At 40.5% G+C, this 27,769-nt stretch overlaps 4 protein-coding genes across 6 annotated transcripts; 3 read left to right on the forward strand and 1 right to left on the reverse strand.

Moving 5' to 3' along the window:
* The first annotated feature begins 1,290 nt into the window (after positions 1-1,290).
* On the forward strand, positions 1,291-6,208 carry LOC108901376 (mitogen-activated protein kinase 12). 2 transcript variants are annotated; one of them, XM_018702844.2, is made up of 12 exons: positions 1,297-1,673; positions 2,554-2,683; positions 2,799-2,857; positions 2,946-3,057; positions 3,193-3,222; positions 4,095-4,142; positions 4,235-4,349; positions 4,440-4,511; positions 4,797-4,876; positions 5,408-5,486; positions 5,574-5,747; positions 5,998-6,208. In XM_018702844.2, the coding sequence occupies exons 1-12, from the start codon at positions 1,555-1,557 to the stop codon at positions 6,060-6,062; spliced, it is 1,083 nt and encodes a 360-aa protein (XP_018558360.1). In that variant the 5' UTR covers positions 1,297-1,554; the 3' UTR covers positions 6,063-6,208. The 2 variants fall into 2 exon arrangements, with proteins under 2 accessions (XP_050933721.1, XP_018558360.1); XM_051077764.1 differs by having other exon boundaries at positions 1,291-1,673; positions 4,235-4,511.
* A 463-nt stretch (positions 6,209-6,671) lies between these two features.
* LOC108901410 (uncharacterized) lies at positions 6,672-9,853 on the forward strand. Of its 2 annotated transcripts, none has more exons than XM_018702889.2 (7): positions 6,672-7,082; positions 7,816-7,875; positions 8,047-8,295; positions 8,503-8,760; positions 8,990-9,238; positions 9,337-9,439; positions 9,668-9,853. In XM_018702889.2, the coding sequence occupies exons 1-6, from the start codon at positions 7,004-7,006 to the stop codon at positions 9,423-9,425; spliced, it is 984 nt and encodes a 327-aa protein (XP_018558405.1). In that variant the 5' UTR covers positions 6,672-7,003; the 3' UTR covers positions 9,426-9,439; positions 9,668-9,853. The 2 variants fall into 2 exon arrangements, with proteins under 2 accessions (XP_018558405.1, XP_018558404.1); XM_018702888.2 differs by having other exon boundaries at positions 6,673-7,082; positions 9,548-9,853.
* A 7,592-nt stretch (positions 9,854-17,445) lies between these two features.
* Positions 17,446-22,743, reverse strand: rpap3 (RNA polymerase II associated protein 3). The gene is given in 17 exon segments (XM_018702868.2): positions 17,446-18,005; positions 18,114-18,214; positions 18,295-18,392; positions 18,690-18,873; positions 19,047-19,246; positions 19,630-19,722; positions 20,099-20,169; positions 20,451-20,572; positions 20,696-20,823; positions 20,966-21,100; positions 21,179-21,249; positions 21,331-21,452; positions 21,551-21,678; positions 21,762-21,872; positions 21,962-22,081; positions 22,083-22,133; positions 22,221-22,743. Coding segments are annotated over 17 exon segments (1,974 nt in total). The 5' UTR covers positions 22,374-22,743; the 3' UTR covers positions 17,446-17,919.
* A 275-nt stretch (positions 22,744-23,018) lies between these two features.
* Positions 23,019-26,232, forward strand: atp23 (ATP23 metallopeptidase and ATP synthase assembly factor homolog). Its single transcript, XM_018702870.2, has 6 exons — positions 23,019-23,434; positions 23,669-23,714; positions 24,150-24,231; positions 24,321-24,458; positions 25,319-25,402; positions 25,486-26,232. Exons 1-6 carry the CDS (start codon positions 23,287-23,289, stop codon positions 25,687-25,689), a joined length of 702 nt encoding a protein of 233 aa, XP_018558386.1. The 5' UTR covers positions 23,019-23,286; the 3' UTR covers positions 25,690-26,232.
* The last annotated feature ends 1,537 nt before the right edge of the window (positions 26,233-27,769 follow it).

Raw genomic sequence — 27,769 nt, forward strand, 5'->3', positions numbered from 1 at the left:
ATTTTGTCTTACATGTCCTCTGTAACATTCAGTCATTCTTGTATACATCATAATGGTCAGTGGTGTGTGTGGATTCGCCCATGTCTCCCTCCAACCTTCAAAAGGATAAGCAGTACGGTTTATGAATGGATGTGCTTCTAACATTGTGACAGAGATGTGAGGAAGCCCCTTTCCTGGTTCAACATGACAGTACCCCCATACACAAAGCAAGGTCCATGAAGACATTATTTTGCCCACACAGACTCCTGACCTCAACCTCATTAACTGGAACGTTGACCTTGTCGTGGGGCTGCATGGGAGCCCTCCTTGCAGCCAGGTAAAATCTTATGAAAAATCTTTTCAGAAGCTTTCTGTAATGCATGGACAACACCTGCCATTATAGCAATGTAAAGACCATGATTTTGAATTAGATGTTCAATAATCACTTATCTTTATCTTGGGTGCCCACATCCATCTAGCCATATTTTGTATGTGGAAGGCCGTTCCCATGAAATTAATATTATGTAAAGTAACCAGACTGTATCTGTGTGCGTCAGACAAGATTAATCTGTATGATGACACAGCAAAACACTGTATACAGCATACATATAGTATATTATAGCATAGTATAGTGAAGCATAGTATAGTGGTATAGCATAGCGGGTACTGTATTATAGTACAGCTTAGTGAAGTATGGTGTGGTATTGCATAGTATAACAAAAAATAATATACTATAGTACAGTATAGCACAATCTAGTAGTTGAGTAAATAATTACACAGTATTGTATATACAAATAGCATTATTTAATATTATATTATATATATTATATATTAGAGTAAAATATACTATGAGATAATATATATTGTAAAATTGTAACATGGTAATGACACCAGAGGATGGTTTTTTTAAAAAGTCATTAAGTAAATAAATACATTATAAGTATATTATTACTCAACATATCCACTCTAGAAACATTCTAACAAACTTTTCTTATTCAAATTTTTTTTAAAAATCAAACTAACCTTAATCCCAAAACCTTTCTCAAACAGTATGTAGGCTTAATATTATTAAGATGACATTTATGCGCCATTTTAAGCATGAGACGTTTTTTACATAATGATCTGTGATGATCAGTATAAAATTATCTCTGAATGTTACAGAAACATTACAGTATAATTAGATACTACAAGGGATATTGCAGGGGTATTATAGCGGTGTAACCTTAGGGAGGGCAGATGTTTGGTTTGTTTGGTGAGTTTTTTTCCCCCCACATTGTAGACACACCCATAGACTGCCCTGAGCCACCAGGACCCATGACTAACAACGCGCGCGCGCGCGTGTGTGTGTGTGTGTGTGTGTTTGTTTGAGCATATGTTGGGGGTGTAACTGGAAACCCTGCGAGGCGCACAACTGGTCGACTGGTTCATCTGGAGGAATTTTTGCGCCCCACCAAACTCTTCAGTGCCGGGCGGGCTGTGCGTCTCGGTCGTTTAAAATATTAACTTTATTTCTTCACATGAGCGAAGCTGAGCGCACCCGCATCCTGACCTCAGCCTTGTTGAGTCGGTAGAGGAATGGCTGTGCGGTCCAGGACGGGATTCTACCGGCAAGAGGTAAACAGAACTGTGTGGGAGGTTCCGGAGAGGTACCGGGACTTGAAGCAGGTCGGGACAGGAGCCTACGGAACAGTCTGGTATGTCTGGGAAGAAAACATCGCCTTTACAGCTCAGAGGAATATTGATTGAATTTGGTTGAAATCAGCTGTTTGGGAGCCAGGCTTTGTGTTGTGCTGGACTCTGATCACACAGTCAAACAGTAAATGCATTCTCATTGAAAACCAACTGTTGTTGTCTGTTAAGAGATAAACAGTTCAAAGCTCAGTGTGGAAATAACGAGCTATGATTGCAGCAATCAACAATGGGACCAACAGATTGTATTTTCTGTTTTCAATTTCATCTTATGATGAAGAAACAAACAATACACATAAAGTAAAAATAAATAAACAAATAAGTAGAACTGCTATATTTTGCATGTGCCAATTTTACTACTTTACCTTATTCTAGTCGATTTTTACCTCAGTGCTTAAAGTAGGTTTACTTAAGTATAATACTCCTGCAGTAGCACTGCTGCTTGTGTGGGATATTTTGGTCAGTAGTCTCTCCACAGCTGGCTCTGCAGGGCCTCTCTTTGCATTGTGTTGTGTGCATGAGGGGGAACAAAGACAACCACCCCCAGTCCTATTGTTAGAAGTCAAAAGACCCAGAGTTAAGTGCATAGAATGCACCACTGCTTTGTTCTCAATCACAAATGGGCCTTTTTTTCTGCAGCGGACAGTGTGACTTGTCCTAGCAGGGAAGGCACAGGTATAATTAATAACATTAATGATGGCTGCATTTAGGTGTCCCACATGTTATTAATTACACCTGTGGATTTGGTTATAGACATGAAAATGGGCTGTAGACAAGTTTTGTTTAAGTGAGCGTTTTGTTTTGTTTTGTTTTTCAAAGTAAAACTTAACCAGTTTAACTTTTATTTGGAAATTTAACTACATAATATGTATCTGTCCATTTCAGCTCAGCATGGGACCGCCGGACAGGAACACAGGTGGCCATCAAGAAACTCCACCGACCCTTCCAGTCCAAACTTTTTGCTAAAAGGGCTTACAGAGAGCTGCGACTCCTGAAACACATGAAGCATGAAAATGTAAGAACACAGTGATAACAAAATTGTCTGTTTGAGGTTCCTTGTATTCCTGAATGAATACTATATTGATCAGATTTATGTTTTGATTTTGTTTCTCCTTGTTGGTTCTGAGCAGGTGATTGGACTGCTGGATGTTTTCACTGCTGAAATCTCATTGGATCGGCTTCGTGACTTGTAAGCCTCCATGCCTTTCTAAACACTAATTATAGAGGCAGTTGCTGCAGTATAGAAGATCTAACTCCTCATCTTCTCTCTACCACAGTTACTTGGTGATGCCGTTCATGGGCACTGACCTCAGCAAGTTGATGAAGCTGGAGAGATTGTCAGAGGACAGAGTGCAGTTCCTTGTCTATCAGATGCTGAAAGGACTCAAGGTGAACACCTTTACTGTGTTTCTGTTTGTTCAACATCAGTAAGTGTAAATACAATAATAGTTATGTCTTACTAAAGGAAAAAGTTGTGTAATATGCTTAAGTTGCTGATGTTGTCTGTATCTTCTTTCTCCTCAGTACATCCACTCTGCAGGGATCATCCACAGGGTGTGTGAACTTTAACCTTTCAGACTATGAACTTTGGGGGAGGGGTTCTTGCTCTTTTTCACACCCAGTCCCATTCATCCTGATTCCCACAAAGGGAGCTTTGCTCTGTGTGTGTTCACATCTTTCTAAACTCAACATAGAATGATATGCTATTTCGTTATTGAAATTTCTTAGATGTCCAATCGTTTTTTGACTTTCCACCTCAGTTAGTACCAGTAGAAATTCTAACAATAAATTTTGGAAATCTGAATTTGTCATGATCACAGTGAACAGCAGGATTTAGTTCATTGTTGGCAGCCTTGGAGGAGGCAGGAGCCTTCTAGTTAATATTCAAGGATCCACAGTCCTTGTGTGGCCTTGTATATGTTGTTAAAGGTGCTAGCATTAACTGCTATTTACTTACAAGACAAGAGGTTAGAATATGCCTTCTGGGTAGCGCTACTTCTTCATCTTCTCATGCTGGACTGAAACCAGTGACTATCACAAAGGTGTATCACACAACACAATAGGCTATGGCTAGCTGCTTAACATGCTAACTTCTAAAGACAGCTCTTTGCAAGTAAAGAAATGAAGTTTGATGCTGAACTCGCAACATTTCTCCTAGACAGCCATTAATACTAACGTTGCCTAGCAATAGCAAAAACTTATAACTTATAACATATAGCACCTTTAAATCTCAATCAACACAACAAAAGTTGAGGAGTGTTATTCCAAAGTGATATTTATATATCCATTTTGAAAATACTTCCCTACCTGAAATTAACCAGGCAGTGTAAATATAATAAATTCTGTCCAAGAAATGTCTCCTTATGGCACCTATGAATTATTGTAGTAATATTCTCATTATTTCCTCACACCTCTGTATCCCACAGGACCTTAAACCTGGAAATTTAGCCATTAACCCGGACTGTGAGTTAAAGGTACCCCAACTCAAAATACATCATGAGATGTAACTTGTATATATTCATACATTCTAAAGTTAAAGTTGAATTTACTTTTCTCTCCAATTTAGATTCTTGACTTTGGCCTGGCAAGGCAGGCAGATGCAGAAATGACCGGCTACGTTGTGACACGCTGGTACAGAGCGCCAGAGGTTATCCTCAACTGGATGCACTATACGCAAACTGGTAAACTTTCATATATTTTGCAAAATATATCAGCAGGTGTAAGGGGAAAAATAAGATTCAGTGGGAAAGCTGATGTTTGCTCTGTTGCAGTGGATATCTGGTCTGCTGGTTGTATCATGGCAGAGATGCTGCTGGGAAAGCCGCTGTTCAAGGGAAGCGATCGTATCCTTAACTGTTGCAATGTGTCAGCATGAGAGAAATGAGTCAACTTCCCTTTAGATCTGTTGTATACTGAGTAAAATGTTTCAGATCCTGCATAGTGCTTCAAAAATAACCAATGAAATCCTTTAAATACCAAAGATGAATAGAGACCAATTAATTACCTGTTTTCCTGTTTCTACTGTCTCTTCATGTTGATCACAGTAGCACTGTAAGCTAAATAGAAAACTCATATTTGAATGGTAAAAATGTATGCTACAGATGACACTTGACCATCGCTGTTGTCAGACCTGGACCAACTCAGAGAAATCATGAAGATTACAGGAACCCCAACTGCTGACTTTGTTTTGAAGCTACAAAGCCAAGATGTGAGTTAAAGTTAGACTTGATGCAAAACCTGTTCTTTTGAGCATGCAACATTTATTGGCTGAGTTGAGAAAGATCAACAGTGGGTGTAGAAAGTTCCCTCAAACCTCAAAAGAGAACAACAGCTGTGGACTGCCACAGAAAATTCACAAACCACTCCAGCACCTTAACCCTCCATTCATGTTTGTTGCAGGAGTGTATATGCTTTTTTTTTTTTCCTCCATTGAAATCCATTATCACTGAATTCAGGCTGATCTCCGCTCTATTTATACATCACTGAGAAAGTACTTTCCCCCAGCTTTTTATAGCTACCCTTTTTAGCCCAAAGTAGATGAGTGTTTGATACTCAAGTGACAGTATTTTGAGTAAAATAACACTATAAACTGACTCACTCTGCTGTGCCACCAACAGTCTGAAAACTATGACATTTGCTCTTCACCAACCACCAAATGGTGGTGTGAATACCAGGACTTGTTTTTGAAAAGTTCCCTTGTGTTACCTGTCTCTCTCTCTCTCTCTCTCTCTCTCAACAGGCCAAAAACTACATCAGAAATCTGCCGAAAGTACCAAAAAAAGATTTGCACTCTGTTTTCTCCAAAGCTAGCTCAAATGGTATGAGAATATCTCTGATCTCCCGTTTATCTACTTCTTCCACTAAATTCTACAGTGCTGACTTTGACATGTCGATGTGCATTGCAGCTGTATGTGTCTTGGAAAAGATGCTGCTTCTCGACCCTGAGCAGAGGGTGAGCGCCTCGGAGGCACTGGAACTGCCTTTCTTTAGTGAGTTCAGAGACACAGAAGAGGAGACGGAGGCACTGCCGTATGATCAGACCATGGACAACACAGACCTGCCACTGGACCAGTGGAAACGTAAGAGGCTGATTCAGATTTAAAGCTGTATAAATCAACATTTTTATCTCAGCAAAGAAATGAATTCTTTCAGTGTTGCAGTTGCAGTATGTGCTGCTTGCCACTGGAGGTCGCTAATGGTCTTAGATCTTATTTAATGCAGAAAAAATACAGTTTCATACAATAAAAGGTGAAGGTGTTGTACTTGAATCTGGACACAGACATGATTTAGAGTAGTTGATGCATAACCCTTTCCTTTGTGTTTGTGCAGGTCACACATTCACAGAGATTCTGACCTTCAGGCCATCCAGGGACTCAAAGGAGACGTCTCTTTAAGAGCACACTTAACACACTGCATACAGTCAAAACTGCACACACTCACACTTGAAACATGCACCCAGAAATATTCTTGTCTCTTTTGTATTTGTGTAGGAATAATGGATGTTATTAGTTTTTGCTTTCAATAAATGCAATTTGCTCAATTGTTGTTTGTGTGCCACATTTTTAATCCCAATATTCACAGAGATTATGTTTCTATTCATGCTAAATGCTACTGTTTCCTTAAACTCAGTCTTTCCATTATGTTGCAGTTTTTTATGTGTTTGCATTTTGATTATTTGATCTGATAATGGACGTTATTTCTGGAAGGGCGAGGTCACCAATTGTACAGTATCTTGGTGAATGCTGGGAGCACAGAAGTAGATAATATGGTCACACACACAAATCACTTCAACTTCTGCAGTTCTACCTCAGGACTACTTCTCTAATTGTATTTTAGATTCCTCTGTGGTTGCTATTTTTATATTAATTGTGATGATTCTATAATATTTTGGGATATTTAATATGTATATTACCTGACTGGGACATATTCCATTTTACAGTGATCAGATCTGTGACGTTTCCTTTTTGGGCTTGCTCTCCAAACCACTTCACTCTCCAAAGCACTCCCCCGACCAGCCTCTGACCCACATACCGAAGGATAGAAGTACTGCTGCTCCACAATCATTCACTCTCAGATTTTCCATGGACTCATCTAGACAACTGAGGAAAGATTCACCATTTTGTTGCTGAGGAAAATCTTCAGAGTCACTGAGAGTGAAACTTTTTACATAGACTCTGGGTCACAATCTAAGCAGTGGATTTTCATTAGTGTGACTCAGGGCAGATATGTTTCTTCTCAGCTCTCTCTGATAAGAGCTGTTTGCTGCGTATGTTGACTGACTGTGACTGTGTTGCCTACTTCCTGGTGGCCTTACACTTCAGATCCTTACAGGACGATGGATAATACCTACATATCAAAACAAAAGGGAGGACACTCAAATCTCACTGGACTTTTATTGCTGCTGTATCTGGCAGGTAACACAAGGATCTTCCTTTTGACAAAAATACTGAGGGGGAAGTCAAATTTTAGCTGTGATAATATGGTCCTTTGGCACAGTGTACCAGTGTGCAATAGTACTGCCATGCTGACTTATATTGACTGACCTTATTTTAATAGTGTTTTTACTCACTTACTCACTGAAAACAGCTTACTTTGTATGTTACCTGTTGTAAATGCAGTAGATCGTGAATTACAATGCATTTTAGAACTTGTACTTTACTTGAGTTTTTGAAACAGTCACAATTAGCTTTATACACATACACACAATAGGTCAGTAAAAAATAATCCAATTATATACACACATATACATATACCCACAAGGATTTTTTTTTCTGCATGAGCGCTATTAGTTTTGAAACTTTAAGGATATTTTGCTGATAATAGGCCTTTATTGTCACCTGGGTAAGAATGCAGCATTTTATGTAATGGGGTCTTTATACATCAGTGTCCTGCTAAAAAATATTTACAGTGAGCCCATATAATGTCTGTGGCCACACGTGACAAATATGAGATCATGGTAAAAGCTAAAACATAATCTAACATAAGTAGATAAAGCCAGCTAACAGACTCATTAATGTCACTTAGACAGCACGTTAACTTTGCAATTAAAAGCTCCTGGAAAATGCTGATGGACCTTGCGGACCTTGAGTGTGGATTATTTCTCAAACTGCTTTTTCTTGTAACCACAAGTATTTGTTTCACTGTTAGGCCTTCAGCCAGTGCTGTCCACAGATAGAGAGCAGCCTGAACTAGATGACGATGATAATGGTAAGTGACTTTACGTTCAATGAAACAGTAAATCTTACCTAACTTGTATCACCTCAAATATCAAAATACTATTAAATTGACTCTCTTCTCTTGATATGATTCCTGTAAAGAAATGTGAAAATGAATGTCCTTATAAATTATAGTGGTAAATGTGACTGGTGACATTTTCAGAAGCACTGAACTTATCAATTGTCGGTCCGGACTACGTGACTGTGGGTGTGCCCAGCAACGTTGAGTGTACTGCCAAGTGCCCTGAGTGTACCTTTTCCATGTCTTTGGATGGACAGAGTGCCCAGGGTCAGGGCAATGCACTAGCCTTCACTGTAAATAGTTGGGCAGAGGCTTTAACAGTGACATGTACAGCCACAAATGAAGACAATGGAGTGACCGAAACAACAACAAAGCAGCTGCGGGTGTTAGGTATGTGGCTGTGGAAAACTATAAACTGTTTTGGTTGCCATATGAAAGCCTTCAGAATAACTACAGTATAATGTCTTGCGCTACTGTAATCAAGACTCATGATTCAATGTAAATATCATTATGCAACACAAGATTGTATAAGAAAATACAAATACTATGTTAATACCATGAAATACTAATGGCTCATATCTGTCTTCCTCACCTTAGTTGGACCTGCCAACATTTCCATCACAGGTCCTGATATGATGAATCCAAGAGTGAGTCACACCTACAGCTGCCACGCCCACTGTCAGCCATCTTGTACCTACACCTGGAAGACAGATAATGGCCCGTGGGTTGGTGGTCGAGTGAATGTGATTTCTGTCACTCCTCAGGAGATGGAAAACTCCAAACTCATCATCTGCAAAGCCACCAATAGTGTGTCTGGGATGTTTATCACAGCTACTCGAAACATAGGTGTAATATGTAAGTCAAGAGTTTCACTAGATTTATTGGGGTGGGGTGGGGTGGGTAATGAGAGTAACATGAGTATAATATTACCTTTCTTCTGGGTTTATGTGGAAACAACTCATTTAAAGATACTGTATTAGGATAATACACAATGTTTGTTGAGTTCTATTTGCATTTGTTTTATTCAAGTACATGCCATGACCTTTTTCTTAGTAGTGATCTGTCCTCACTATATTTCTTTCAGCTGGTCCGTCTGAGGTCCATATCGAAGGCCCCAACATTGTAGAACTTGCAGAAAAGAATAACTTTGTGTGTACCGCTAAATGTCTGCCACCTTGTCGCTACGTGTCGTCTGTGGACGGTCAGACGCTGAGGGGCAATGTGATTGAGATGATGGTGGATCAGCCACTTAAATCTGTCACACTCAAGTGTGAGGCACAAAACACTGCTTCAAGGAAGACCGTCACAGTATTAAAAACCGTACAAATCAAAGGTAGATGAGCTATAATAGGCTTTGATGCATATAATCTTACATCATATTAACAGTTACTGTTGACCTACATTTTTCTTTTTCATTTTTCTTGTGTTCAGGATCAGATCACAACCTGTCCACTCGTCCTGAAGAGACTTCAGCAGCACTGCTGTTGACCTTCATCATTTCTGCTGCCTTTACATGGTGATCCAGTTCAGACAGGTGAGATTTCAGTTTATTCTTAATTTGTCTTCTTACTTACAAGCTGATTACCTATGAATGATATAATTAGTGTAATTAACTTAACGTCTCTTTGTCTCTGTCTGTCAGATCGTAAAGTTCTGTGAATGAATCTGTGACAAAGAGAGGCAGCTGAATTGCGGGGAATAAATGACTCATACACAATCTCACTCTGCTCATTATTCTTGTACTTTTGTCTCATGTTGACAGTGGGCTGAACCCTGTTTGCACTTTGCAGTAAGTGACATGGAGAGGTACTTAAATATCAAAGTGTGGAGAGAGCGAGCACATTCAATGTCAGAATTAGTTGATTTGTAAGATTCTTCTACACAGACACTGTTGAAATGTTGAAAATGTCTATACATAAATAAAATGCACTGATGACGTCCACAACAAGACTTTTTTTTTTCTTCAAATATGTACAAAACTGTCTTATACTTGAAAGAAAATCATAAATCTAACATGTAAGTGTAGTGGTTACTTGAGAGACAGACACAGGTGTCCTCAATTAGCAATCTGCTCAGGCTGGTGGGTGGAGCTATGCTGGAAATGATGAAAGGTCACTACACTTAATGACCTAATAAAGAATCACAAAGCTGAAATTAGTTCCACTCTAACGAGACTGTGAGGGAGATGTCAATCAAGCACAGTTAGTGTACATCCATACAGCACTGAGGAGAGGTCCAGGCAGCAAAGTAAGTGAAAACACCTGTGTAGGTGGAGAGGTTTCACTGGAACTCCTGCAAGCCTATAAAATTGGTATGGCTCCACCTGCAGGCTGTACATGATAGCACACCGCAAAGATCTGGAAATGTTTAAATGTGTTACCAGAGGCTATATTTGGAAAATTGAAAAATGCTTTATATTTAAAACGTTCTATATTTTTACTCATATATAATCTAAAGGAAGAGTCTGTGCAATATTCCACACACTTGTGAGTTTTCGAGTGCCTGTTTACTGTAATTGTAAACTGGCAAACAGCAGTGACAGTTAATGGACAGGGTTCACATCCACTGACAAATACTCTCTCTGAAAGTACTTCACTGTGACTTGTACTTTTTTTTTTTTTTTTTTTTTTTTTTTTGCTATGATTAAAAGAGAAGGGGAGAGAGAGAGAAGCATCACACATGCATCATTGATGGGACAATGATAGTGGAGATAATTGACAAGGGAAAGAGACTCTCAGGAATTTGTTCTCATTGTGACAGTAATTGAAAAATTAATCAAAGCTCAAACCTCCTCTAATCACAGAGACCCTGGAGCACTATAAAGGAGTCACTGTAAAAATGTACACTCTTTAGAAATCACAGTTAAAGCAGCCGACAGCTCTTATGTCCTAGAGGGTGTGGACATTTAATGGACAGTTATTAAATCATTTACCCAAAGCAATGATTACATGTGCCAACATTCTATCAGAAGTCTCTTCATTTATATTTGCATAATGTAAATATATACACATATACTGTGATGTGGTGTTGAAAGCTTTTGGTTTCATGACAAATCTAAAGCTGACATGTTGATGGACTTAAACTGCAGTCAGAGGTGACAGGTTGAAAACAGACTGTTTGAGAAGAGGGAAGAGTGCTTGCTTTTTGATTTACGCCAGCAACACACGTGAATCTTTACACCAAAATCATCAACGCACATTGGATTTGCACAGCGACAACATACAATACAATTATTAATGAAAGGTAAACACACTTAAGGAACCACAAAGAAAACACTTAGACTAATCAGATCTTGCAGACAGCTGGAGCTGTATTCTATCAAGAAGCTGTGATAAACTGAGGTTAAAGTCTTTACATCTTCCACCACAGGCAGATATGAAAAAACAGAGACAGTCACATTATCTGACCTGGATCAAGTCTGCAGGTACAAAAGAAACAACCACAACCCACAGAAGACAAAACCACATTACATGTCGGCTGCTAACAAGCACGCCTTGTGCAGAGAATAAACCCAGCTGATAACCAACATGTTGCACTGCTTTGCCAGGAACATTAGGTAATTAGTTGTCTGTGTTTTGTGTGAGTGCGTGATAACAGTGGGCAAGGCCTTTTTCCCAGGCATTATAAGAGTGTGGATGGCTATATGAGCGTGGATGGTTATCCAGACTGGCTCCAGGCACCATGGTTCATCACTCAGCCTGTGCACTGCTGCTGCTGCTCACCTGCCTGGCAGGTAAACACCGCACTGGCTCATCATCTGCTCTCATCAATCAGCAATTTAACATGAGATTTTTTTTTATTTTTAATTTTTTTTGCAGTGTTGTATGAGCTGCCATAAATTTAGTTATATTCATTTATTTCTCATATCACAGATTTTTCTGCCAGTGAAACTGAGCAGGGTGGAACCATGGAGGACATCTCATGTAAGATCCTTTTAATTCTTATTCTTACCCATAATTACCATCTGCAAATGTTTGAAAACTGCATTAAAGCAAAGAATTTTGGAATATATATCAATGAAAGTCCAGCCTTGTCTATTCTACCTGCAGATGGGCCGTCTTCAGTGGAGATCAGAGGGGTTGGTGTAGTGACAGTGGGAATCCCCTATGGTTTCGAGTGCACAGCCTACTGCTACCCAGGCTGCCAGTACACCTGGACCAGGGGTAACCTGACCTCTCAGGGCCCAGAGCTCACCCTGCAGCTCCTGCACCGAGTACCAACTCAGACCCTGACCTGTACAGTGGTGAACCCTACAACAGGGATATCAGCCACTGTCCATAAGACGCTACAGGTGACAGGTATGAATGACCAAGCTGAAGATGAAAGTTCGTGAGTTTCCCCAGCAGAGTTTCCCTCAACCAAATCTTTGTCCACACTCCTCAGCTGGACCATCAAACATACAGATCAGTGGTCCTCCCATGCTAACTTACGGCGCTGAATCTGTGTTTACCTGCTCGGCTGACTGCTACCCTTCCTGCAGCTACTCGTGGACTGTCATCTTAGAAGAACAGAAGTACAGCACCGCACAAGGCAGCACCATTTCTGTCACTCCACCTGCCAGTACTGTCTTCTCTGAAACTCTCATCTGTGAGGCTGAAGACACAGTCTCACATCTCTACATCTCTACCACTCTGAAGCTGTGGGTGGCAAGTACGTGAATGAATTGAACTTTTAAACAAAATTCAAATTGGTCATTTTAATATACACTAGCAAACATACTGGGTATGTTGCACGGCAAAACATGTGTTTACAGCTGGAGCATTTAAATTATACATGACGGAAGTCAGTGAAATGTAATTGCCTTACTTGCAGATTACATTAGCTTTGACAGTTATCTCTAATTACATTTGGATTACATTTCAGTGTTTTAATTAACAATCATGCTCCATTTTATAATACGTAACAGCCATTGTATTAACTCTGGATTGAATTTGAATGATACTCCTAAGATTAAAGCCTGAGTATGTGATTTTTGAATGACTAAACTGAACAATCTTTTTCTTACAAATGGAAACTGAACTACTGAAATAAAATGCATAATTTCTCAATTGCAGTAAAATGAGGGATTTCGATGCAAACGGCCTGATTTTGTCTGATATGACCAGTGTTAATGTTGCACAGTGTTTTCACATTTAACAGATTAACATTTCAATAGTTTTAACACATAAGTAAAACAAGTAAATACTTAATCCATGGTCTCATTCCACTTGTCAGTCTGTCAGTCACTTGTTAGATTTTCAGATGACACTGTGATTGCATTGTGAAATGACTACATACATACAATGCTCTCTTTTTTCAGGCTCATCTGACATCCAAATTGCAGGTGAAAGCACAGTGACAATGGGAAAACAGTACACATTCACATGCCTGGCCGCATGCATTCCATCCTGCGAGTTTACATGGAAGTACATGGGGAAAACTTTCGAGGGTGACGAAGTCAAGATACCCATTTTGCACCAGGGAGAAAAGCCAAAGTTCAAGAGTCAGCTGGAGATCACTGTTAGTGACTACTGGAAAGTAGAACCTCTGACCTGTGAGGCCACAAACACAATATCTCACGCCACCATCACCGCCACTATGAACCTCACTGTCATTGGTGCGTGTGTGATATTGCTCCCGCCTGATAAAAAAATGTATGAGGAACAAGAAGCTAATCATATTGTGTGTTTTATGTTTATTCTTGGTGTTTTGAATATTCTCTCTGTGCAGATCCCATTTCAGTGCGTCCCACCTCTCAGGCCCAGCCAGCTGCAGGTAAGCCTTTCTCTCTGCAGTGTGTTGGCTCTCAGAACCCCACCTCCATTACATGGCTGAAGAACAAACACCCAATACCAGCATCTGAAAGAGTGCATTTCTCCCCTGACAACACCACAATGAGCTTCAGTCTTCTCCTGCAGACAGATGATGGTTTATACCAGTGTGTGGTGGCAGAGGGGGGGACCCCCATCCAGTCTGTTGGCTATAAGATGCAAGTAAACTGTAAGTATACTACTATACCATAGAAGGAAAATACAAAATAGTTTCTGATTCTTCATAAGCTAACATGGCATATTCTAACCTCTTGTATTGTAAACAATAGCTGAAGCTGCCAGCAAGAAACCATATTTGTCAGTAGAGAAAACAAATTTCCCCTTTAAGTTAAAACATCAACACTGTATTTGATGCACTCACTCTGTCAAACATTGTAATGATTGTCTGAAGCACTGCACTCAAGCTGCAGTCCCTCTGGCCCTTTAATACTTGTCCAATGATGCAGTCAACGGACAAGTCCCACAGGCCTACTTCTTCAGCTTGTTGGATGTGTTCACCATTGGTGTCCACCAGCCTCCCAACTTCCCACAGGAAATGCGGTCCAATTTTTTGGATAGGGACCTCTTCCCAACAGACATTCCCCCTACATGTATTGCTTTTAAAGGTTTATGCACAATAATGAAATGAATCATTTATCTCTGACCTAAAGTGTTCTGTTGAATTACAAATCAATAATATTTATAAAGAGGTCTATCTTTTTTGTTCTACCTCCAACTACAGATGGGCCATCTTCAGTGGTGATCAATGGGGTCGACATAGTGACACTGGGAAAACAGTATGTTTTCCAGTGCTCAGCCAGCTGCTACCCAACCTGCCAGCTCACCTGGACCTGTGGTAAAATTACCTCTCAGGGGCCAGAGCTGAGCCTGCAGGTTGAAGAACTACACCCAACAGAAAACCTGACCTGTACAGCAGTTAATCCTGCTACAGGAATGTCAGCCACTTCCCAAAAGACGCTGCAAGTCACAGGTAACAAAACCAAACAGAATTTGAACTGATGAGCTTTCTTAGGAGCAATAATTTCAACCAAATCTATTTCCAATTTTTCAGCTGGACCATCAAATATGCAGGTCAGAGGTCCAGCCTTTCTGACTGCAGGAGTTGCATCTAACTTTACCTGCTCAGCTGACTGCTACCCCTCCTGCAGCTACACCTGGACTGTTCTTGTGGAAGAGCAGACATTCAGAACTGCACAAGGCAGCACCATTTCAGTCACTCCTGTCAGTGATGTTGTCTCTGAAACTCTCACCTGTAAAGCTCAGGACACCGTCTCACATCTCTACATCTCTATGGCTCAGGAGGCTGTGGGTGGCAAGTATGTGAATGAGAAATTTCCTCAAAGTGAGACTTTGCAATCAGAAAATTAGCATTTTCTTTTTCAAATTTTCTTGAAACTCATTAAAAATCTGCGCTACACATGGCATTATTAGCCACTGTATGGATCATACATTTCCTTTTGACTAAAGCCACATGATAGCCATTATCTGTAAAATGAGCACAACATATTCAAACACCTTTTTAAATCTTAAATCTCCGTCTTTAGGATTATCTGACATTACCATCTCTGGTGACAGTACAGTGACAATGGGAAAACAGTACACGTACACATGCACAGCTGTATGCATCCCATCCTGTGAGTTTACATGGAAGTATATGGGGAGGACTTTCCAGGGTAGCCAAGTTCAGATTCCCATCCTGCCTGGGGGAGACAAGTCAAACTATGCCAATCAGCTGGACATCATTGTTAGTGACTACTCTATAACTCAAACTCTGACATGTGAGGCCACAAACGTGATATCTAATGCCACTATCACCACCAGCATGAACCTCACTGTCATTGGTGAGTACATGTGCAACAGATTCTGTACTGTAGCCTTGTTCATAATAAACTAGCAACAGTTTTGGTGTTACTTGATTTTTTTAAATAATCTCTGTGCAGATCCCATTTCAGTGCGTCCCACCTCTCAGGCCCAGCCAGCTGCAGGTAAGCCTTTCTCTCTGCAGTGTGTTGGCTCTCAGAACCCCACCTCCATTACATGGCTGAAGAACAAACACCCAATACCAGCATCTGAAAGAGTGCATTTCTCCCCTGACAACACCACAATGAGCTTCAGTCCTCTCCTGCGAGTAGATGGAGGTTTATACCAATGTTTGGTACTAGAGGATGGGACCTCTTTCCTGTCTGTTGGCTACCTGATGACTGTAAATTGTGAGTATAACAGGGTCACTTAATCACTTTGTGAAGACCTGTATCTCCCACATTCTTTCACGACTGATGCAAATCTACTGGAGTTAAAGTTAGTTAAGACTTTGCACTTTAATGTACTAAATAAAATTAGTGCATTAACGTAACGTTCAACATCCATCTCCACTCAAATAATTTGTCCTGTCAAAAACAGAGTACTGAAAATGTTGCATTATGTTTTCCAGATGGGCCAGAGGAGGTGCTAATTGTGAAACCCAACAAAGGGCCGATGGGCGAGGAGATGGTTGTCCTGAGTGGATCCACAACAGAGCTGCAGTGTTTAACCGACTGCTTCCCCGTCTGTTCCATCGCCTGGTTTTACCAAGACAGGCTGCTGTCCACAAACACCTCCATACTCTTCACACCTGTAACACCTCCATACAAAACTGCTCTCACCTGTGTGGCATCTAACCCTGTGACAAAGAAAAACAGAAGAGCTGAGACTGCGGTGGTGGTGCCTGGTAAGGAAATATCAGGGATCAAAGTAAAAAAATTATATATTTCTACAACTTTATTGCATGTCAGTACCTGTTTGATGTTAATTCAGTTCTTTACATGAAAATCGTATATAAGGCCGCAGTGTGGCGATATTGCTTGTACCTAAGTGGTTCTTCTCTTGCAGTTGGACCAAAGGAAGTGACCATTTCAGGACCAGATTCTCTTGAAATCGGGGTCACGGCGAGCTTCACATGCTCAGCTGAGTGCAGTCCCTCCTGCAGCTTCACATGGACCCTGTATGGGAAGAATGTGACGGGCAGCGTAATCGACATCACTGTAAACCGCCATGTTTCCAAAGAGTCCATCAGCTGCTGGGCTGAGAACACATTCACCGGGAAGACTGTAACAGTCAGCGAGACGCTCAGTGTCTCAGGTAGGCCGCTGAGTGTGTTTGGACACGAGTTTATGTCTGATATCTGTTCTAACCTCACTGTACTTTATGTGCTTTTCACCACAGATCCTCATTGGTGTGGATGCTGAGAGTCTGGGAAGAAACTGGCTCTGTTAATGCTCTGTACACAGTGGAGCACTGAGATATATTCCGGCTATTTTTTATTAACGACACTGTACTTACTGTACTTGTATGGCTATATTTGCTCAAGCACTGTGTACTCTGACTGTGATGGACTGGCAACCTAAACAGGCGTTTCCCTGCCTTTAGCACAGTGCACGCTGGGACAGGTTCCAACCTCTTTGTGACCCTGAACAAGATTAGATGGGTATAGACAAAGGACGAATGCCTTGTGTGCTTGAGTAATACTGGTTACTGAGTTTTAATTACACAAAGCTAATCTCATTTTCTCCCATGATGTATGACCATTTGTCTTGCCACTATTATACATAATAAAGAATGAGGTACTGTACTTTTTCTGATTGCCCAGTATATATTTATCACCTGTGTGACACATTTGAGATTATGGAATGTCAAGTTCAAAACTATTTTTCACTTTTGTAGTTACTGACTCCATGACAGAACACAAACAAACTGCAAAATACACCTTTATTCAGTCCAGTTTTTTAAGTCTGAACACCTCCATTACTCAGTTTTCTGTAGTCTAAGCAGGTTTAGCCATTTTCTTTCACTGGGTAGAGTACTCAGAGAGACCAACACTTCTGTTGATAGAACACTCCTCCTTGCTGAGGTATAATCCCCTATAAGATGTACAGTAGTTACCTGACTCTTATGATATGAAAAGCTCATAGAGCATCACTAGAGCATCAGTATAATACTGTAACTGCATACCAATTTCCAGTCTCCACAAGATTCAGTTCATTGGATGTCTTCCTTTTTTTGTCCCACCTGAGCCCAAACACACTGGATAAGCAAACCGCCACTTTTATGAAAATTACTTTCATGAAAGTTTATTCAGTACTGAATATGACTAAATTGTTTCATTTGCTGTAGATCCAAAGTAGAACTCTGTGTTGAAGGGTTAAGTCTGTTGCTTAAAACTGGAGCGTCACACACCGTACTTCTTCTGTAAGGCTGTGACAGACGATTCTTCCAGCTCAGCTTGGTGAAGGAAATCAAACAGTTCTTTAAGCACTATAAAACAGAAAAGTACAACAGTTATCAATATGATGGGAGATTGTGGGTGAAAAATATACAATGAAAAAGTGACTCGTGTAATAGTACATCAAAGAGACTCCACACCTTTTCTCTCCGAGGACGACATGAACATGACGGCCATGTCGAAGCGCCTTACGCTCGCTAGACTGCTGAGAATCTCCAGTGTCACAGCCGGCGATTCATTCCTACAAAGAGACGATCTTAAAAAACAGTGTATACCTCAGATTCTCATCTGCAAAAATGCCTTTTTAACATTTTGCCTTACTTTATGTAAAACTCGTGCAGCGTCTTCAGGATCTGATTGAGGATGTCAGGTTCAAGGGAGTTTTGGAAAATTTTGATGTACTCCTCAGGCATGATTTGCTGCAAGACAAAACATAAAAATGACTGAGAACTTTGGCTGAAATGTTATAATCTTAAACGTGACAAAAGTCATGAAATCATAACTTTTATCATATTTCCTATTGATTTGGAATGTAAAACTTGAAAATCAGACAGGGTTACCATTTAGGAAACACATCATGATTATATTTCTAGAAAAAAAAAAAAAAGACATTCATTCTACTGCCCAGGATGAGAAATATCCTCTTCCTCACTCTTAATATGACAATCAATGTGACGATGACAGCATATAACTATACTGTCTAACATGGCACTCACCCTCAGATATCTGTAAATCACTTCAGGCTGCTTTCCGATCTTGCGGAGGTCGGCCTCCAGCTGGAAGCTGCTGGTGGGTGGAGGGGGCAGGTCTGTCACTGTGGGGGAGGGGGTGGCTGATGGCTCAGGCGAATGAATGACATCCTCCCGTGCTGGTCGTTCTGTCTGTCTACTGGGAGGAAGTCTGGTGAACAGAAGCAGAACATCTGTTAACCGAGTGGAAATGAACCAATGCCAAATTTCAAAATAAAATGCAGTGATTAGTCTTTTACAGACACATTAAAAAAACAAACAAGTAAACACAATAATCAACATTATGAAAAGGTAATGACTGAAATGTGTCACAGAGGCTCTTACGGTTCTGATGCGAGCGAGGGGGCATCTGCTATCTCCTCAATTTTGATCATCTTGGCGCTGGGTGACGTCGACAGTGGAGAGGATCCCTCCTCAGTCTCCCTTATCACTTCCTGGATGGAAGACTTGGACCCACCTGACTCCACCTCAGGTACCGTTGCCTTACCACTGACCTCCTCGATGTCAATCCTCCTCAGAGGTTTCTAGTCAGACAACACAGTGACACAGTTTTTTAGAAAATCTTCGACAATCTTTATACAATTAAACACATCTGTGCACAGACTGTTCTTTATAGTAAAGATGTCCAATCTACAGTGGTGTCACTGCTGCCACCTGCTGAACAAATAATGCTCAAGTATGTAAAGACGGGGAGACAATTTGTGTAATTATAGTGCTGATTACACAAAATACACACATTATCTTCCTTCTACATGAAAGTTTTCCCTTGGACTGCAGGGAGATCACACAGTGCTGTTGCCATCAGATGTCTCCTCGTCTCTACCTTTATCGCATTTAATGCATAGACACTATTTTTAAGCCCTTATCAATAAAGACCTCTGCATTGACGGAAAAGTGAGTAACTCACAGTTGAGCGCAGATGTGTTGGTTTGTCGATGGGCTGCACTGTTCTCCTCTGTGAGCTGTCCTCTGTTTGAAGGAGGCTGCTGCAACCTGTGTCCTAACACAGCAAGAGAAGAGAAGTGCAGTCTGGAGAAGATCAAACCAAATAAAGTTTGACGTGTCCATTAGTCATCCAGACAGAGGTCCAAATTTATTAACATTTATTGATTTATATGGAAGATTCTTGTAACCAGAGGGCAGAGGATTAAACTTAATTCTCTAGGTCACAACATTACAAACAACCAACAGCAAAGAATACAGAGGATAGAGTAAAAAGAGATTTAAGACATGTTTATATAATATAGAGGTGAATCTGATGAGCAGAATGCTTTATTTTTTAATAATGTCTCTTTCCTGTTCTGCTGTCCACAATGAGCTTCATCATTTACTGAACTATGTGCACTTGAACTAAGAACTGGATCTTGGAAACATACTGTCTGGAGTTTCTGGAGTTCATTCAAGGCCTGTTTGTTCCCTGGTTCCAGCTTCAACACCTCCTGAAAATCTGAGACACACACACACACACACACACACACACAATGTTTTCATGCAACTTCAACAGTCAATTTTAACATCAAATTCATTTAAAGACAACTCTTGTTGAATATTCCCATGTCAAGCTGGAGAGAATGTAGAAATGAAACAGAACTGTGAACTGGTTTGATGAAGGATAAGAGAAGAAAGATGAAAATGACAATGAAAGAAGAACACTGCTAGATCAGCTGCAGCTTTCTTGGTTTTTAACAGTTGCTGCTGTTTGCCTTCAGATGACGGTGTGCACTGCACCTTGTTTGGCCTCCTCCACTTTCCCTAAAGCCGCTCTGGCTGTGCCTCGGCGAGCAAAAGCCTTGGAGTAAGTCCTGTCCAGATAAATGGCTTTAGTGCAGTCCTCCTCCGCTTCTTTATACCTGCAACAAATAGAACAAGTAAAGGCCAGTGCTAGAGGTGCCTGAAATATAAATATTCAAGGAACAAAAAGAAAGTAATGTTTCATTTTCTAGTACGGAGAGAAATGATGGTGGTGTGCTTACTTCTCCAGCTTGAGGTAGGCCATGGCTCTGTTGGCGGGAAGAAGGACATTCATACTGTCTGCCTCCATGCCTCTGCTGTAGCACTCCACGGCTGCTTCATATTTCCCCTCTTTGAAATAAGCATTCCCCTGAAAGACACATTCAGAAAAGATAAACCACATGAGAAAATGGTTTCCAAATAAACACATTATTTGAGGAATATCAGGAAGAGAAAATTTCCTCTGTTCCACACAGCGCTTTTAATAGAGGTATCATCACAGCAAAGCTTACTCTGTCTTTTTGCATAACTGCCTCTTGTTTTTTCTGCTGCTCCTCCATCAGTCTCTGCTGCCCAGGGTCGACTGCAGGAGCGTCCTGTGGCCGCGTGGCTTCACTTCGATTGGTCGGACCCTCTTGTCCAAGGGCCTTAAACCGAAAAGGGGAAAAGAATCAAACAAAAGAGAAGACTTGATACATTACGCAAAATGATCACCTCACACTCACCTCTTTGATTTTCTTCACTTCGCTCTGTGCCTCCATGTTCCCGGGGTCAAGCTGGAGAACCATATCATAATCTGTTCAGATACAGATTCATGTTGTTAACTCAATGCACTGAAGACTGACAGAGAATCTAGTCTTTTTTATCAGTTTATAACCTTCTAATGCAGATTCATATTTCTTCAGAGCAAAGCGCGCTGCTCCTCTTCGCGCGTACGCTTTGAAGTAGTTGCTGTCCAGAGCGATTGCCAAGTTGCAGTCAGACTCAGCCACAGCGTACCTGCAAAGAGTAAAGTCTTGTTAAACTACAGGGGGACAAAACAAAAAACTTTCCCCAACAGCAGCACAACACAGCAGCCACATGATCTATGCCTTTACTTTTTGAGTCTGAAGAAGGAGGTGGCTCGGTTAGTGGGAAGCACAGGGTTGTAAGGATCTGCACCCATCCCTCTGGTGTAACATTCTATAGCGTCATCATACTTCCCATCTTTGAAAAACTTATTACCCTGGAAATAAAAGTAAAATATTTTAGGGCAGGAATAACTTTTACTTTCTCTTATTTTTTGGTTTATTCTTTGGCAGTATTTACCTTTTCCTTCTCTGCCAGCGCTTTCTCCTGATCAACTACATTTTCCTCTGACTCAGACTCATTTGACTCTGCTGGACTTTCTTCTTTATCCATCTCAGCCAGAACCTTGTCCTGAACAAACAGAAGCATAAATCTTTAGTCAGCTACTCCATGACTCCACAGATCATGTTAAGTATATTCTACAAGAATGCATCAGCTACCACATCAAACTTGTCCCATGATCTATAGTCATATGCTTTAATTCTTGATTCTTGTTTGTGCTCTTCTGCTTTAGTGTCTCCATTTCCAGGAGCAGGGTCCATCTTCTTCTTCTTCTTCTTTTCCCTTCATCTTTGTTTTGAAGTCTTTGTTGCGCACAGGTGGGAGTTTCTTCTACAACACATGACAGAAAGATGCTGACACCTAAGGAATATCATTACCTGCCTCTGAAGTGGACGAACATATACAGCTTGAACACACCTGAACCTCCTGGAGTCCTCCTGTCCTCAGCTCCTCATCCCTCTGCTTTATGTCTGTCTCCCAGTTCTCCAGCTCCTTCATGAAGCTGTGCAGATCCTCCGCGTTTTGTCGCATCTGAAGCTGTAACTCAATGGCTTTGTTTCCCCCAGACATGTTATTCCCTGTGAAAGAGACATTTGTTTTGGGTAAATTGTCAACACTTGCTGCTGCCGTTACTGTCTTGAAGTCCGTGTAGCAGCCAAGAGGAAAACACGAGAATCACGCTGTCATGTCTTTGCGGCTAACGGCTAGCTAGCAGACACGCCGAACGTTAAGAGAGAAATAAAGTGGGCAAAAGAGACTCTGTAGTTACTTTAACCTTGTAAAGTACCTGTCGCTTATCTCTCCGGCTGATAAACAGAGTTAAAGTTTAGCTGCAGGGAGTTTGGCTAAGAACTACGACAAAACGTGTCGTTATTCACCACTTTCTGTTTATGTTGGGAGCCATGACAGCGCAGGATCAGCAGCGCTTGCGCAGAACGTAAGCAAAGATCGTCTACGATTGATGGCCTACTCCAAAACTGTTAGGTCTCTTTGTAAAAACTGCTCGCAAAAACAAAAATATACACACACAAAACACACAAAAAAAAAAAAAACACACTAAATGGTTCACAAAACAGAGTGTACCTGCGTGCGTTTGTCATGTTGAGAACTATTGTACAGACAGCCACAGCAATTGCACTAATGGCTGTCCTCTCCAGGTTTGTTAGGTCCAGGTTGTCTGGTTGTTTGGTCATAGACTGCACGTTATGAATAGACGATCTACAACGTCTACAACGTCTCTCGCAAAACATCATTGACTAATTTACTTTATTACTTTATTATATTTCATTAGAGTGAATTGCGTTTATCGACTTTCACATTTAAGAGTAATGTCAGCCAATACTTAAAAAATACATTTATTTACCTTTGACCTATGGTTACCACGTGATCTGCAAAACAGTAATGACCTCTCTTTCTAGCTAGTGGTAGCTAATCAGGGAGACTTAATGCTAACATTTCCAAATTGCAGGCAACATTTCCCACAATGGACCAGACTAAACAAGAGGGGGAATATGGATACGACTTATTCCCGGAGAGGCAGGCGAGGAAGTATAAGAAGGGATCCATCGCGGAGAGCCTGTTCACTTTCAACCACAAGTGTCAGGTCATGTTACAGTTCGCAATGGAAACTAGTGAGTGTCCTAGCTAGCTGATTACCCTTTTTAAGAGCATGACATTCCGGTAACAGTGAAGGACGGGTATAATATATCATAAGAAGATTCTCTCCATTGTGGTTGTAACAATGGTACAACACAAGTGCAACGTTAATGTTTATCCCCGCTGTCTGACTAGCAGCTAACGTTAGCTAGCTTAACATTAGCTAGCTCTGTGAATGGTGACTGCACTGTGATCTCTGTCTCCCTCAGGTCCGTATGCCAAACTTCTCCTCAGTGCCATGACAAGTTCAGGATGGTTAGTATGTGTTTTTATTTGTCATTTTTATGTCCTCAGACTTACGTCCATTAACGTTCATAGTCTGACTGAAAATGTTTTTCCAAATGCCACTACTGTTAGGACCCCTATTATTAATCAACAATACTACTAGTTGTTATTACATCTAAATAAACAGTTTTGAAAACGTATCTGACACTACATACTCCAACTAACATGGCTGAGTTCTGCCTCAGCTGTCCCTTAAACTCATCTTGAGATTTTTGTTTTAACTGCCACTTTCTGCTATATGATCATTTCAGTCTGTTTTCTTTTCTCCTCTTGATTGGCACGAAACAAGAATAATTTAAATTTGGGCTGTTATGTTTTGGACTCCTATAAACTGCAGTTAGTGTTGCACCAAAGTAAACAGATAAAATAACACTAGGATGATTTTACTTTCTTCTCTCAACACAGCAAGGCATTGAGAGATCGTCATTTCTCCTGTGAAGACTGTGACGGGACCGTCAGTGGTGGCTTTGATGCAGCTTCTTCTCAGGTAAGAAAGATGGTGGCTGTAGAAAAAGATATTCCAGATTGAGCTGGATTAAATGAACTTGTCTTCATGATATTTGCTTTCGTTTGCAGATTGTTCTGTGTCAGAACAACATACACCAGCAGTCCCACATGAACCGAGTGGTCACACACGAGCTCATCCATGCCTTTGATCACTGCCGGGCCCACGTGGACTGGTTCAACAACTTGAGGCACCTAGCTTGCTCTGAGGTGAGTAAAAATGTGTTCAGCACTGGCTCCATTTACTGTATGTGCAATGGTGATTATACACCTCTGCTTTAGTGAATCGGTGTCATTACCAGTTAAAAAAAATGTTGCCATTTTCTCTTAGTAGTTAATTTCTGCTAATATAAGAGAAGCATGTGAAGATATCATACTGTCACAAATACATACTGTTGCCATTCTATGACATTAGAATGTACCAGAAACACAGAGCAGTCCTGTTTCCATGCTACAGTATGCATGTTGTCATTGTTATAAGACAGGAATTTTAACCAGTTTTCCCACAATTAAACTTCACTGTTTGTGTCAACTTCCGAATTTATCTTTTGCGATGGAGAAGATGGATCTCAGCCTAGAGTTAACTAGTTTTTCTTGAAGATATGAAGTTTTATTAAACAAGTTACAAAAGTGTACTTTTTCTAAAGAAATGTTAAATGGTTTCATGTTAAATGGTTTTGTTGGGCACTGTAGTTTTTCCTAAATTATACTTATACAGGAGTAAATATTACATTTGTGAGGGACTATTTTCAGTGGTGGATTAGTACACATTTAGTGAGAATTTTCAACACCATTATCCCTTGAAATCTCTTAAAATTGTTGTTTTCATCCACTGTTAAATGTTTCTTTGTACACAGGATGACATTTGACCCGAGAAAGGTGACATTGGCTTGGTTGTTATCAGTCCCCATTTTTCCCATTTTGTCGTCCAGCTCTGTTTAAATGTGTTGTTGGAGCAAAAGAGAAATGTAATAATGCATTACAGTTGCAGAAGAAAAAAACCATGATCTTACTGACCTACAAATTTTGTTTGCTGACTAGACAAAGATTTTTTTGTCTCATCATTTCAGATACGGGCAGCAAACCTCAGTGGAGACTGCTCCTTTAGCAATGAAGTCGCCAGATTAAACTTCGGCTTGAAGCAGCATCATCAGGTACCTGCGCTCGGATAAATGTAACAGGTTTTGGCAGGTTTCAGCTTTATCTCACACTGTACTCACTTTATTTCCTTGAACAGGAATGTGTCAGAGGCCGCGCCCTCCGCTCCATCCTGGCTGTGAGGAAAATTAGTCGTGAGGAGGCAGAGAAGATAGTCAACGAGGTCTTTGACACATGTTTCAACGACCACGCGCCGTTTGGCCGAATCCCACACAGCAAGAAGGACGCCAAGTTTGCCTACAGAGATTATGAGAACAGAGATCGATATTATGCAAACCTTTAGTGTCGTCACATTCTCATTCAACTCCCAAGGGTGCTGAGACCGGTGGTGATGCTGACATGAGCTTGGCAGCGTCAGGGCCTTGGTCAGCATGAAAGCCTCAACAGAATGACTTTGTGTTGAAAACGATCATATCCTTTCACAAGGGATTTTCGGAGAATGGTTCGTCCTTGAAATATTAAGGCAAAGGAAGGAGCTACAGTACATTTCATTTTCTACCTTTCACACGCTGATTCTGTAAAAAGGGATTGTAAGGACTGATTTTGCTCTGCAAGTTCAGTGTTAGTTGAGGCACCAGTGATTTTTGTTGTTTGTTTTTAAGTGATCAGCAGGTGCTTTTAAGGAAATACAAGATTTCCTTTTCATCCATCCATGATTGCTGTGAAAGTCCTATAATGACAAGCAAGGATGTATTTCTCTGACTGCTGGCTCTTTGTCTTGTCACCACATTGACCTCCAGTGATTTCTTGTAAATAGAGCTTTTGCTCAAATGAAACAGAATCAAATGTATTTGAATTAAAGTTTGATTCCTCTGAAAAAGTACAACTTTATCTTTTTTTTTGTCTGACCTTTTCTAGACTTTAAAGTAGTACCTTCAAAGTCATTGCTGAGGACAAGAGGGCCTGTTGTGTTCGACCTTGGCACAAAATATTTGAATTTCTGACCACAGAATAAGTAAGTTTGCTGCTGATTATAACACATTTATGTTTAATCCTGTTAGAGGATCCTTCAAATTAACATGTGAGACAAGATGAGTAAAGTGAGAAAAGTTCTTCCACAACAACACAGTCAACTTTGTTCACATCTGTGCCGGCACAGTAAAATGTCATTGCTGACATCTTTATTGGACATTAGCATTTAAAGAATCTCGTATCCCTTCGCAGAGATTAATGAGGGAAAAAGTTATAAGGGAATTAGCCTCATAATCCTCCTCCATCTCCTCCTCCTCCACTTCTGCCTATCTCAAAGACAACACCCTCTGCATCATAATTACAAAGTCACTTGGCATGTCTGCTGTTGGAGTGTAATATGCCACTTATCTCTACATTCTCTTCTTAGAAAACACTACAAAAACACAAGATGAGCGTGGGCTCAAACAACAAGGCGAGTGGGAGGGATGGGACAAGCAAAGAAGATTAGGTTAGTTTTAGAAGCTTAACAGAGAAAATTATGAAAACAGCTTCAAGGCAGTGGGATTAATGTGAGGCAAACACAAGAGAACAAAAGACAGAAATGATATTTGGATTTGTGCAATGTCATACACCCAAGCAGGCTAAATAAAGAAATCATACAAAACAACAGAATTACTGCTTGAATTGTGTATATATCAAATGCTATCTACTTAATACATTGGTCACAATTAGACATGCCAAATAAGGTTGTGAATTGCTAAATTGACTTATTTTATGCTCTTGTGCTGAGTTCAGAACTGCAGCTAGGATATAAGGAATACTGTGTAAGGAGTCCAAGTCCTAGCAACAAACCCACCCCCACATTTAAGACTCACATTCAGTCTTAATTATGATTAAGTTTTGATTAAAGAATGATACCTCCACCAAAGCTGTTAAAATTGCTAAGTTATTATTTAACAAAAAAAAAAAGAGAGAGAACAGGATGAGGCATCACAGTCCTCAGTGATACCTGTGACCTGACCTTGGACCAGCAGAAGAAAATGGATGGATGAAAAGTTGTTGGAGAACGTTTTAGTCAGTCGCTTATTTAAACAGTCAGTGGACACAGAGCAACATTACCATTTATTAGGATTTAATACATTGTTAAGACAGGAATATTTGTTACTGCAGCTTCAGCATAAACTAAACATGTTGGTATGCTGTGAACAGAGATTCTTGTGACGCATTAGCTTATAGTATTAAGTATGTACAGTACAAGTCTACTGCGTACCAAAACCAGAACAAATATATAAGCACAAGGGAAGTGCACACAATATTAGGGAATAAGGATGTAACAACTTTGTGTTCAAGAGGGACATAGAAAAATGTCAGTGTATATTCAAGCAAAAAATGTAGTCATAGCAATATTTCTCAGCAATAGGGCTCATTATCAATGCCCTAACTGCTATATG

Source organism: Lates calcarifer, linkage group LG18, assembly GCF_001640805.2.
Source record: "Lates calcarifer isolate ASB-BC8 linkage group LG18, TLL_Latcal_v3, whole genome shotgun sequence".
Lineage (NCBI taxonomy): Eukaryota > Metazoa > Chordata > Actinopteri > Centropomidae > Lates > Lates calcarifer.

Coding starts and splice junctions, on each gene's coding strand:
- LOC108901376 (XM_051077764.1), top strand. CDS start 1,555: ATGGCTGTGCGGTCCAGGACGGGATTCTACCGGCAAGAGGTAAACAGA. Junction 3,058..3,192: donor AGATGCTGAAAGGACTCAAG/GTGAACACCTTT, acceptor CTTTCTCCTCAG/TACATCCACTCTGCAGGGAT. Junction 5,487..5,573: donor CTCCAAAGCTAGCTCAAATG/GTATGAGAATAT, acceptor TGTGCATTGCAG/CTGTATGTGTCTTGGAAAAG.
- LOC108901410 (XM_018702889.2), top strand. CDS start 7,004: ATGGATAATACCTACATATCAAAACAAAAGGGAGGACACTCAAATCTC. Junction 8,296..8,502: donor AAAGCAGCTGCGGGTGTTAG/GTATGTGGCTGT, acceptor TCCTCACCTTAG/TTGGACCTGCCAACATTTCC. Junction 8,761..8,989: donor TCGAAACATAGGTGTAATAT/GTAAGTCAAGAG, acceptor TATTTCTTTCAG/CTGGTCCGTCTGAGGTCCAT.
- atp23 (XM_018702870.2), top strand. CDS start 23,287: ATGGACCAGACTAAACAAGAGGGGGAATATGGATACGACTTATTCCCG. Junction 23,715..24,149: donor GCCATGACAAGTTCAGGATG/GTTAGTATGTGT, acceptor CTCTCAACACAG/CAAGGCATTGAGAGATCGTC. Junction 24,232..24,320: donor TTGATGCAGCTTCTTCTCAG/GTAAGAAAGATG, acceptor TTTCGTTTGCAG/ATTGTTCTGTGTCAGAACAA.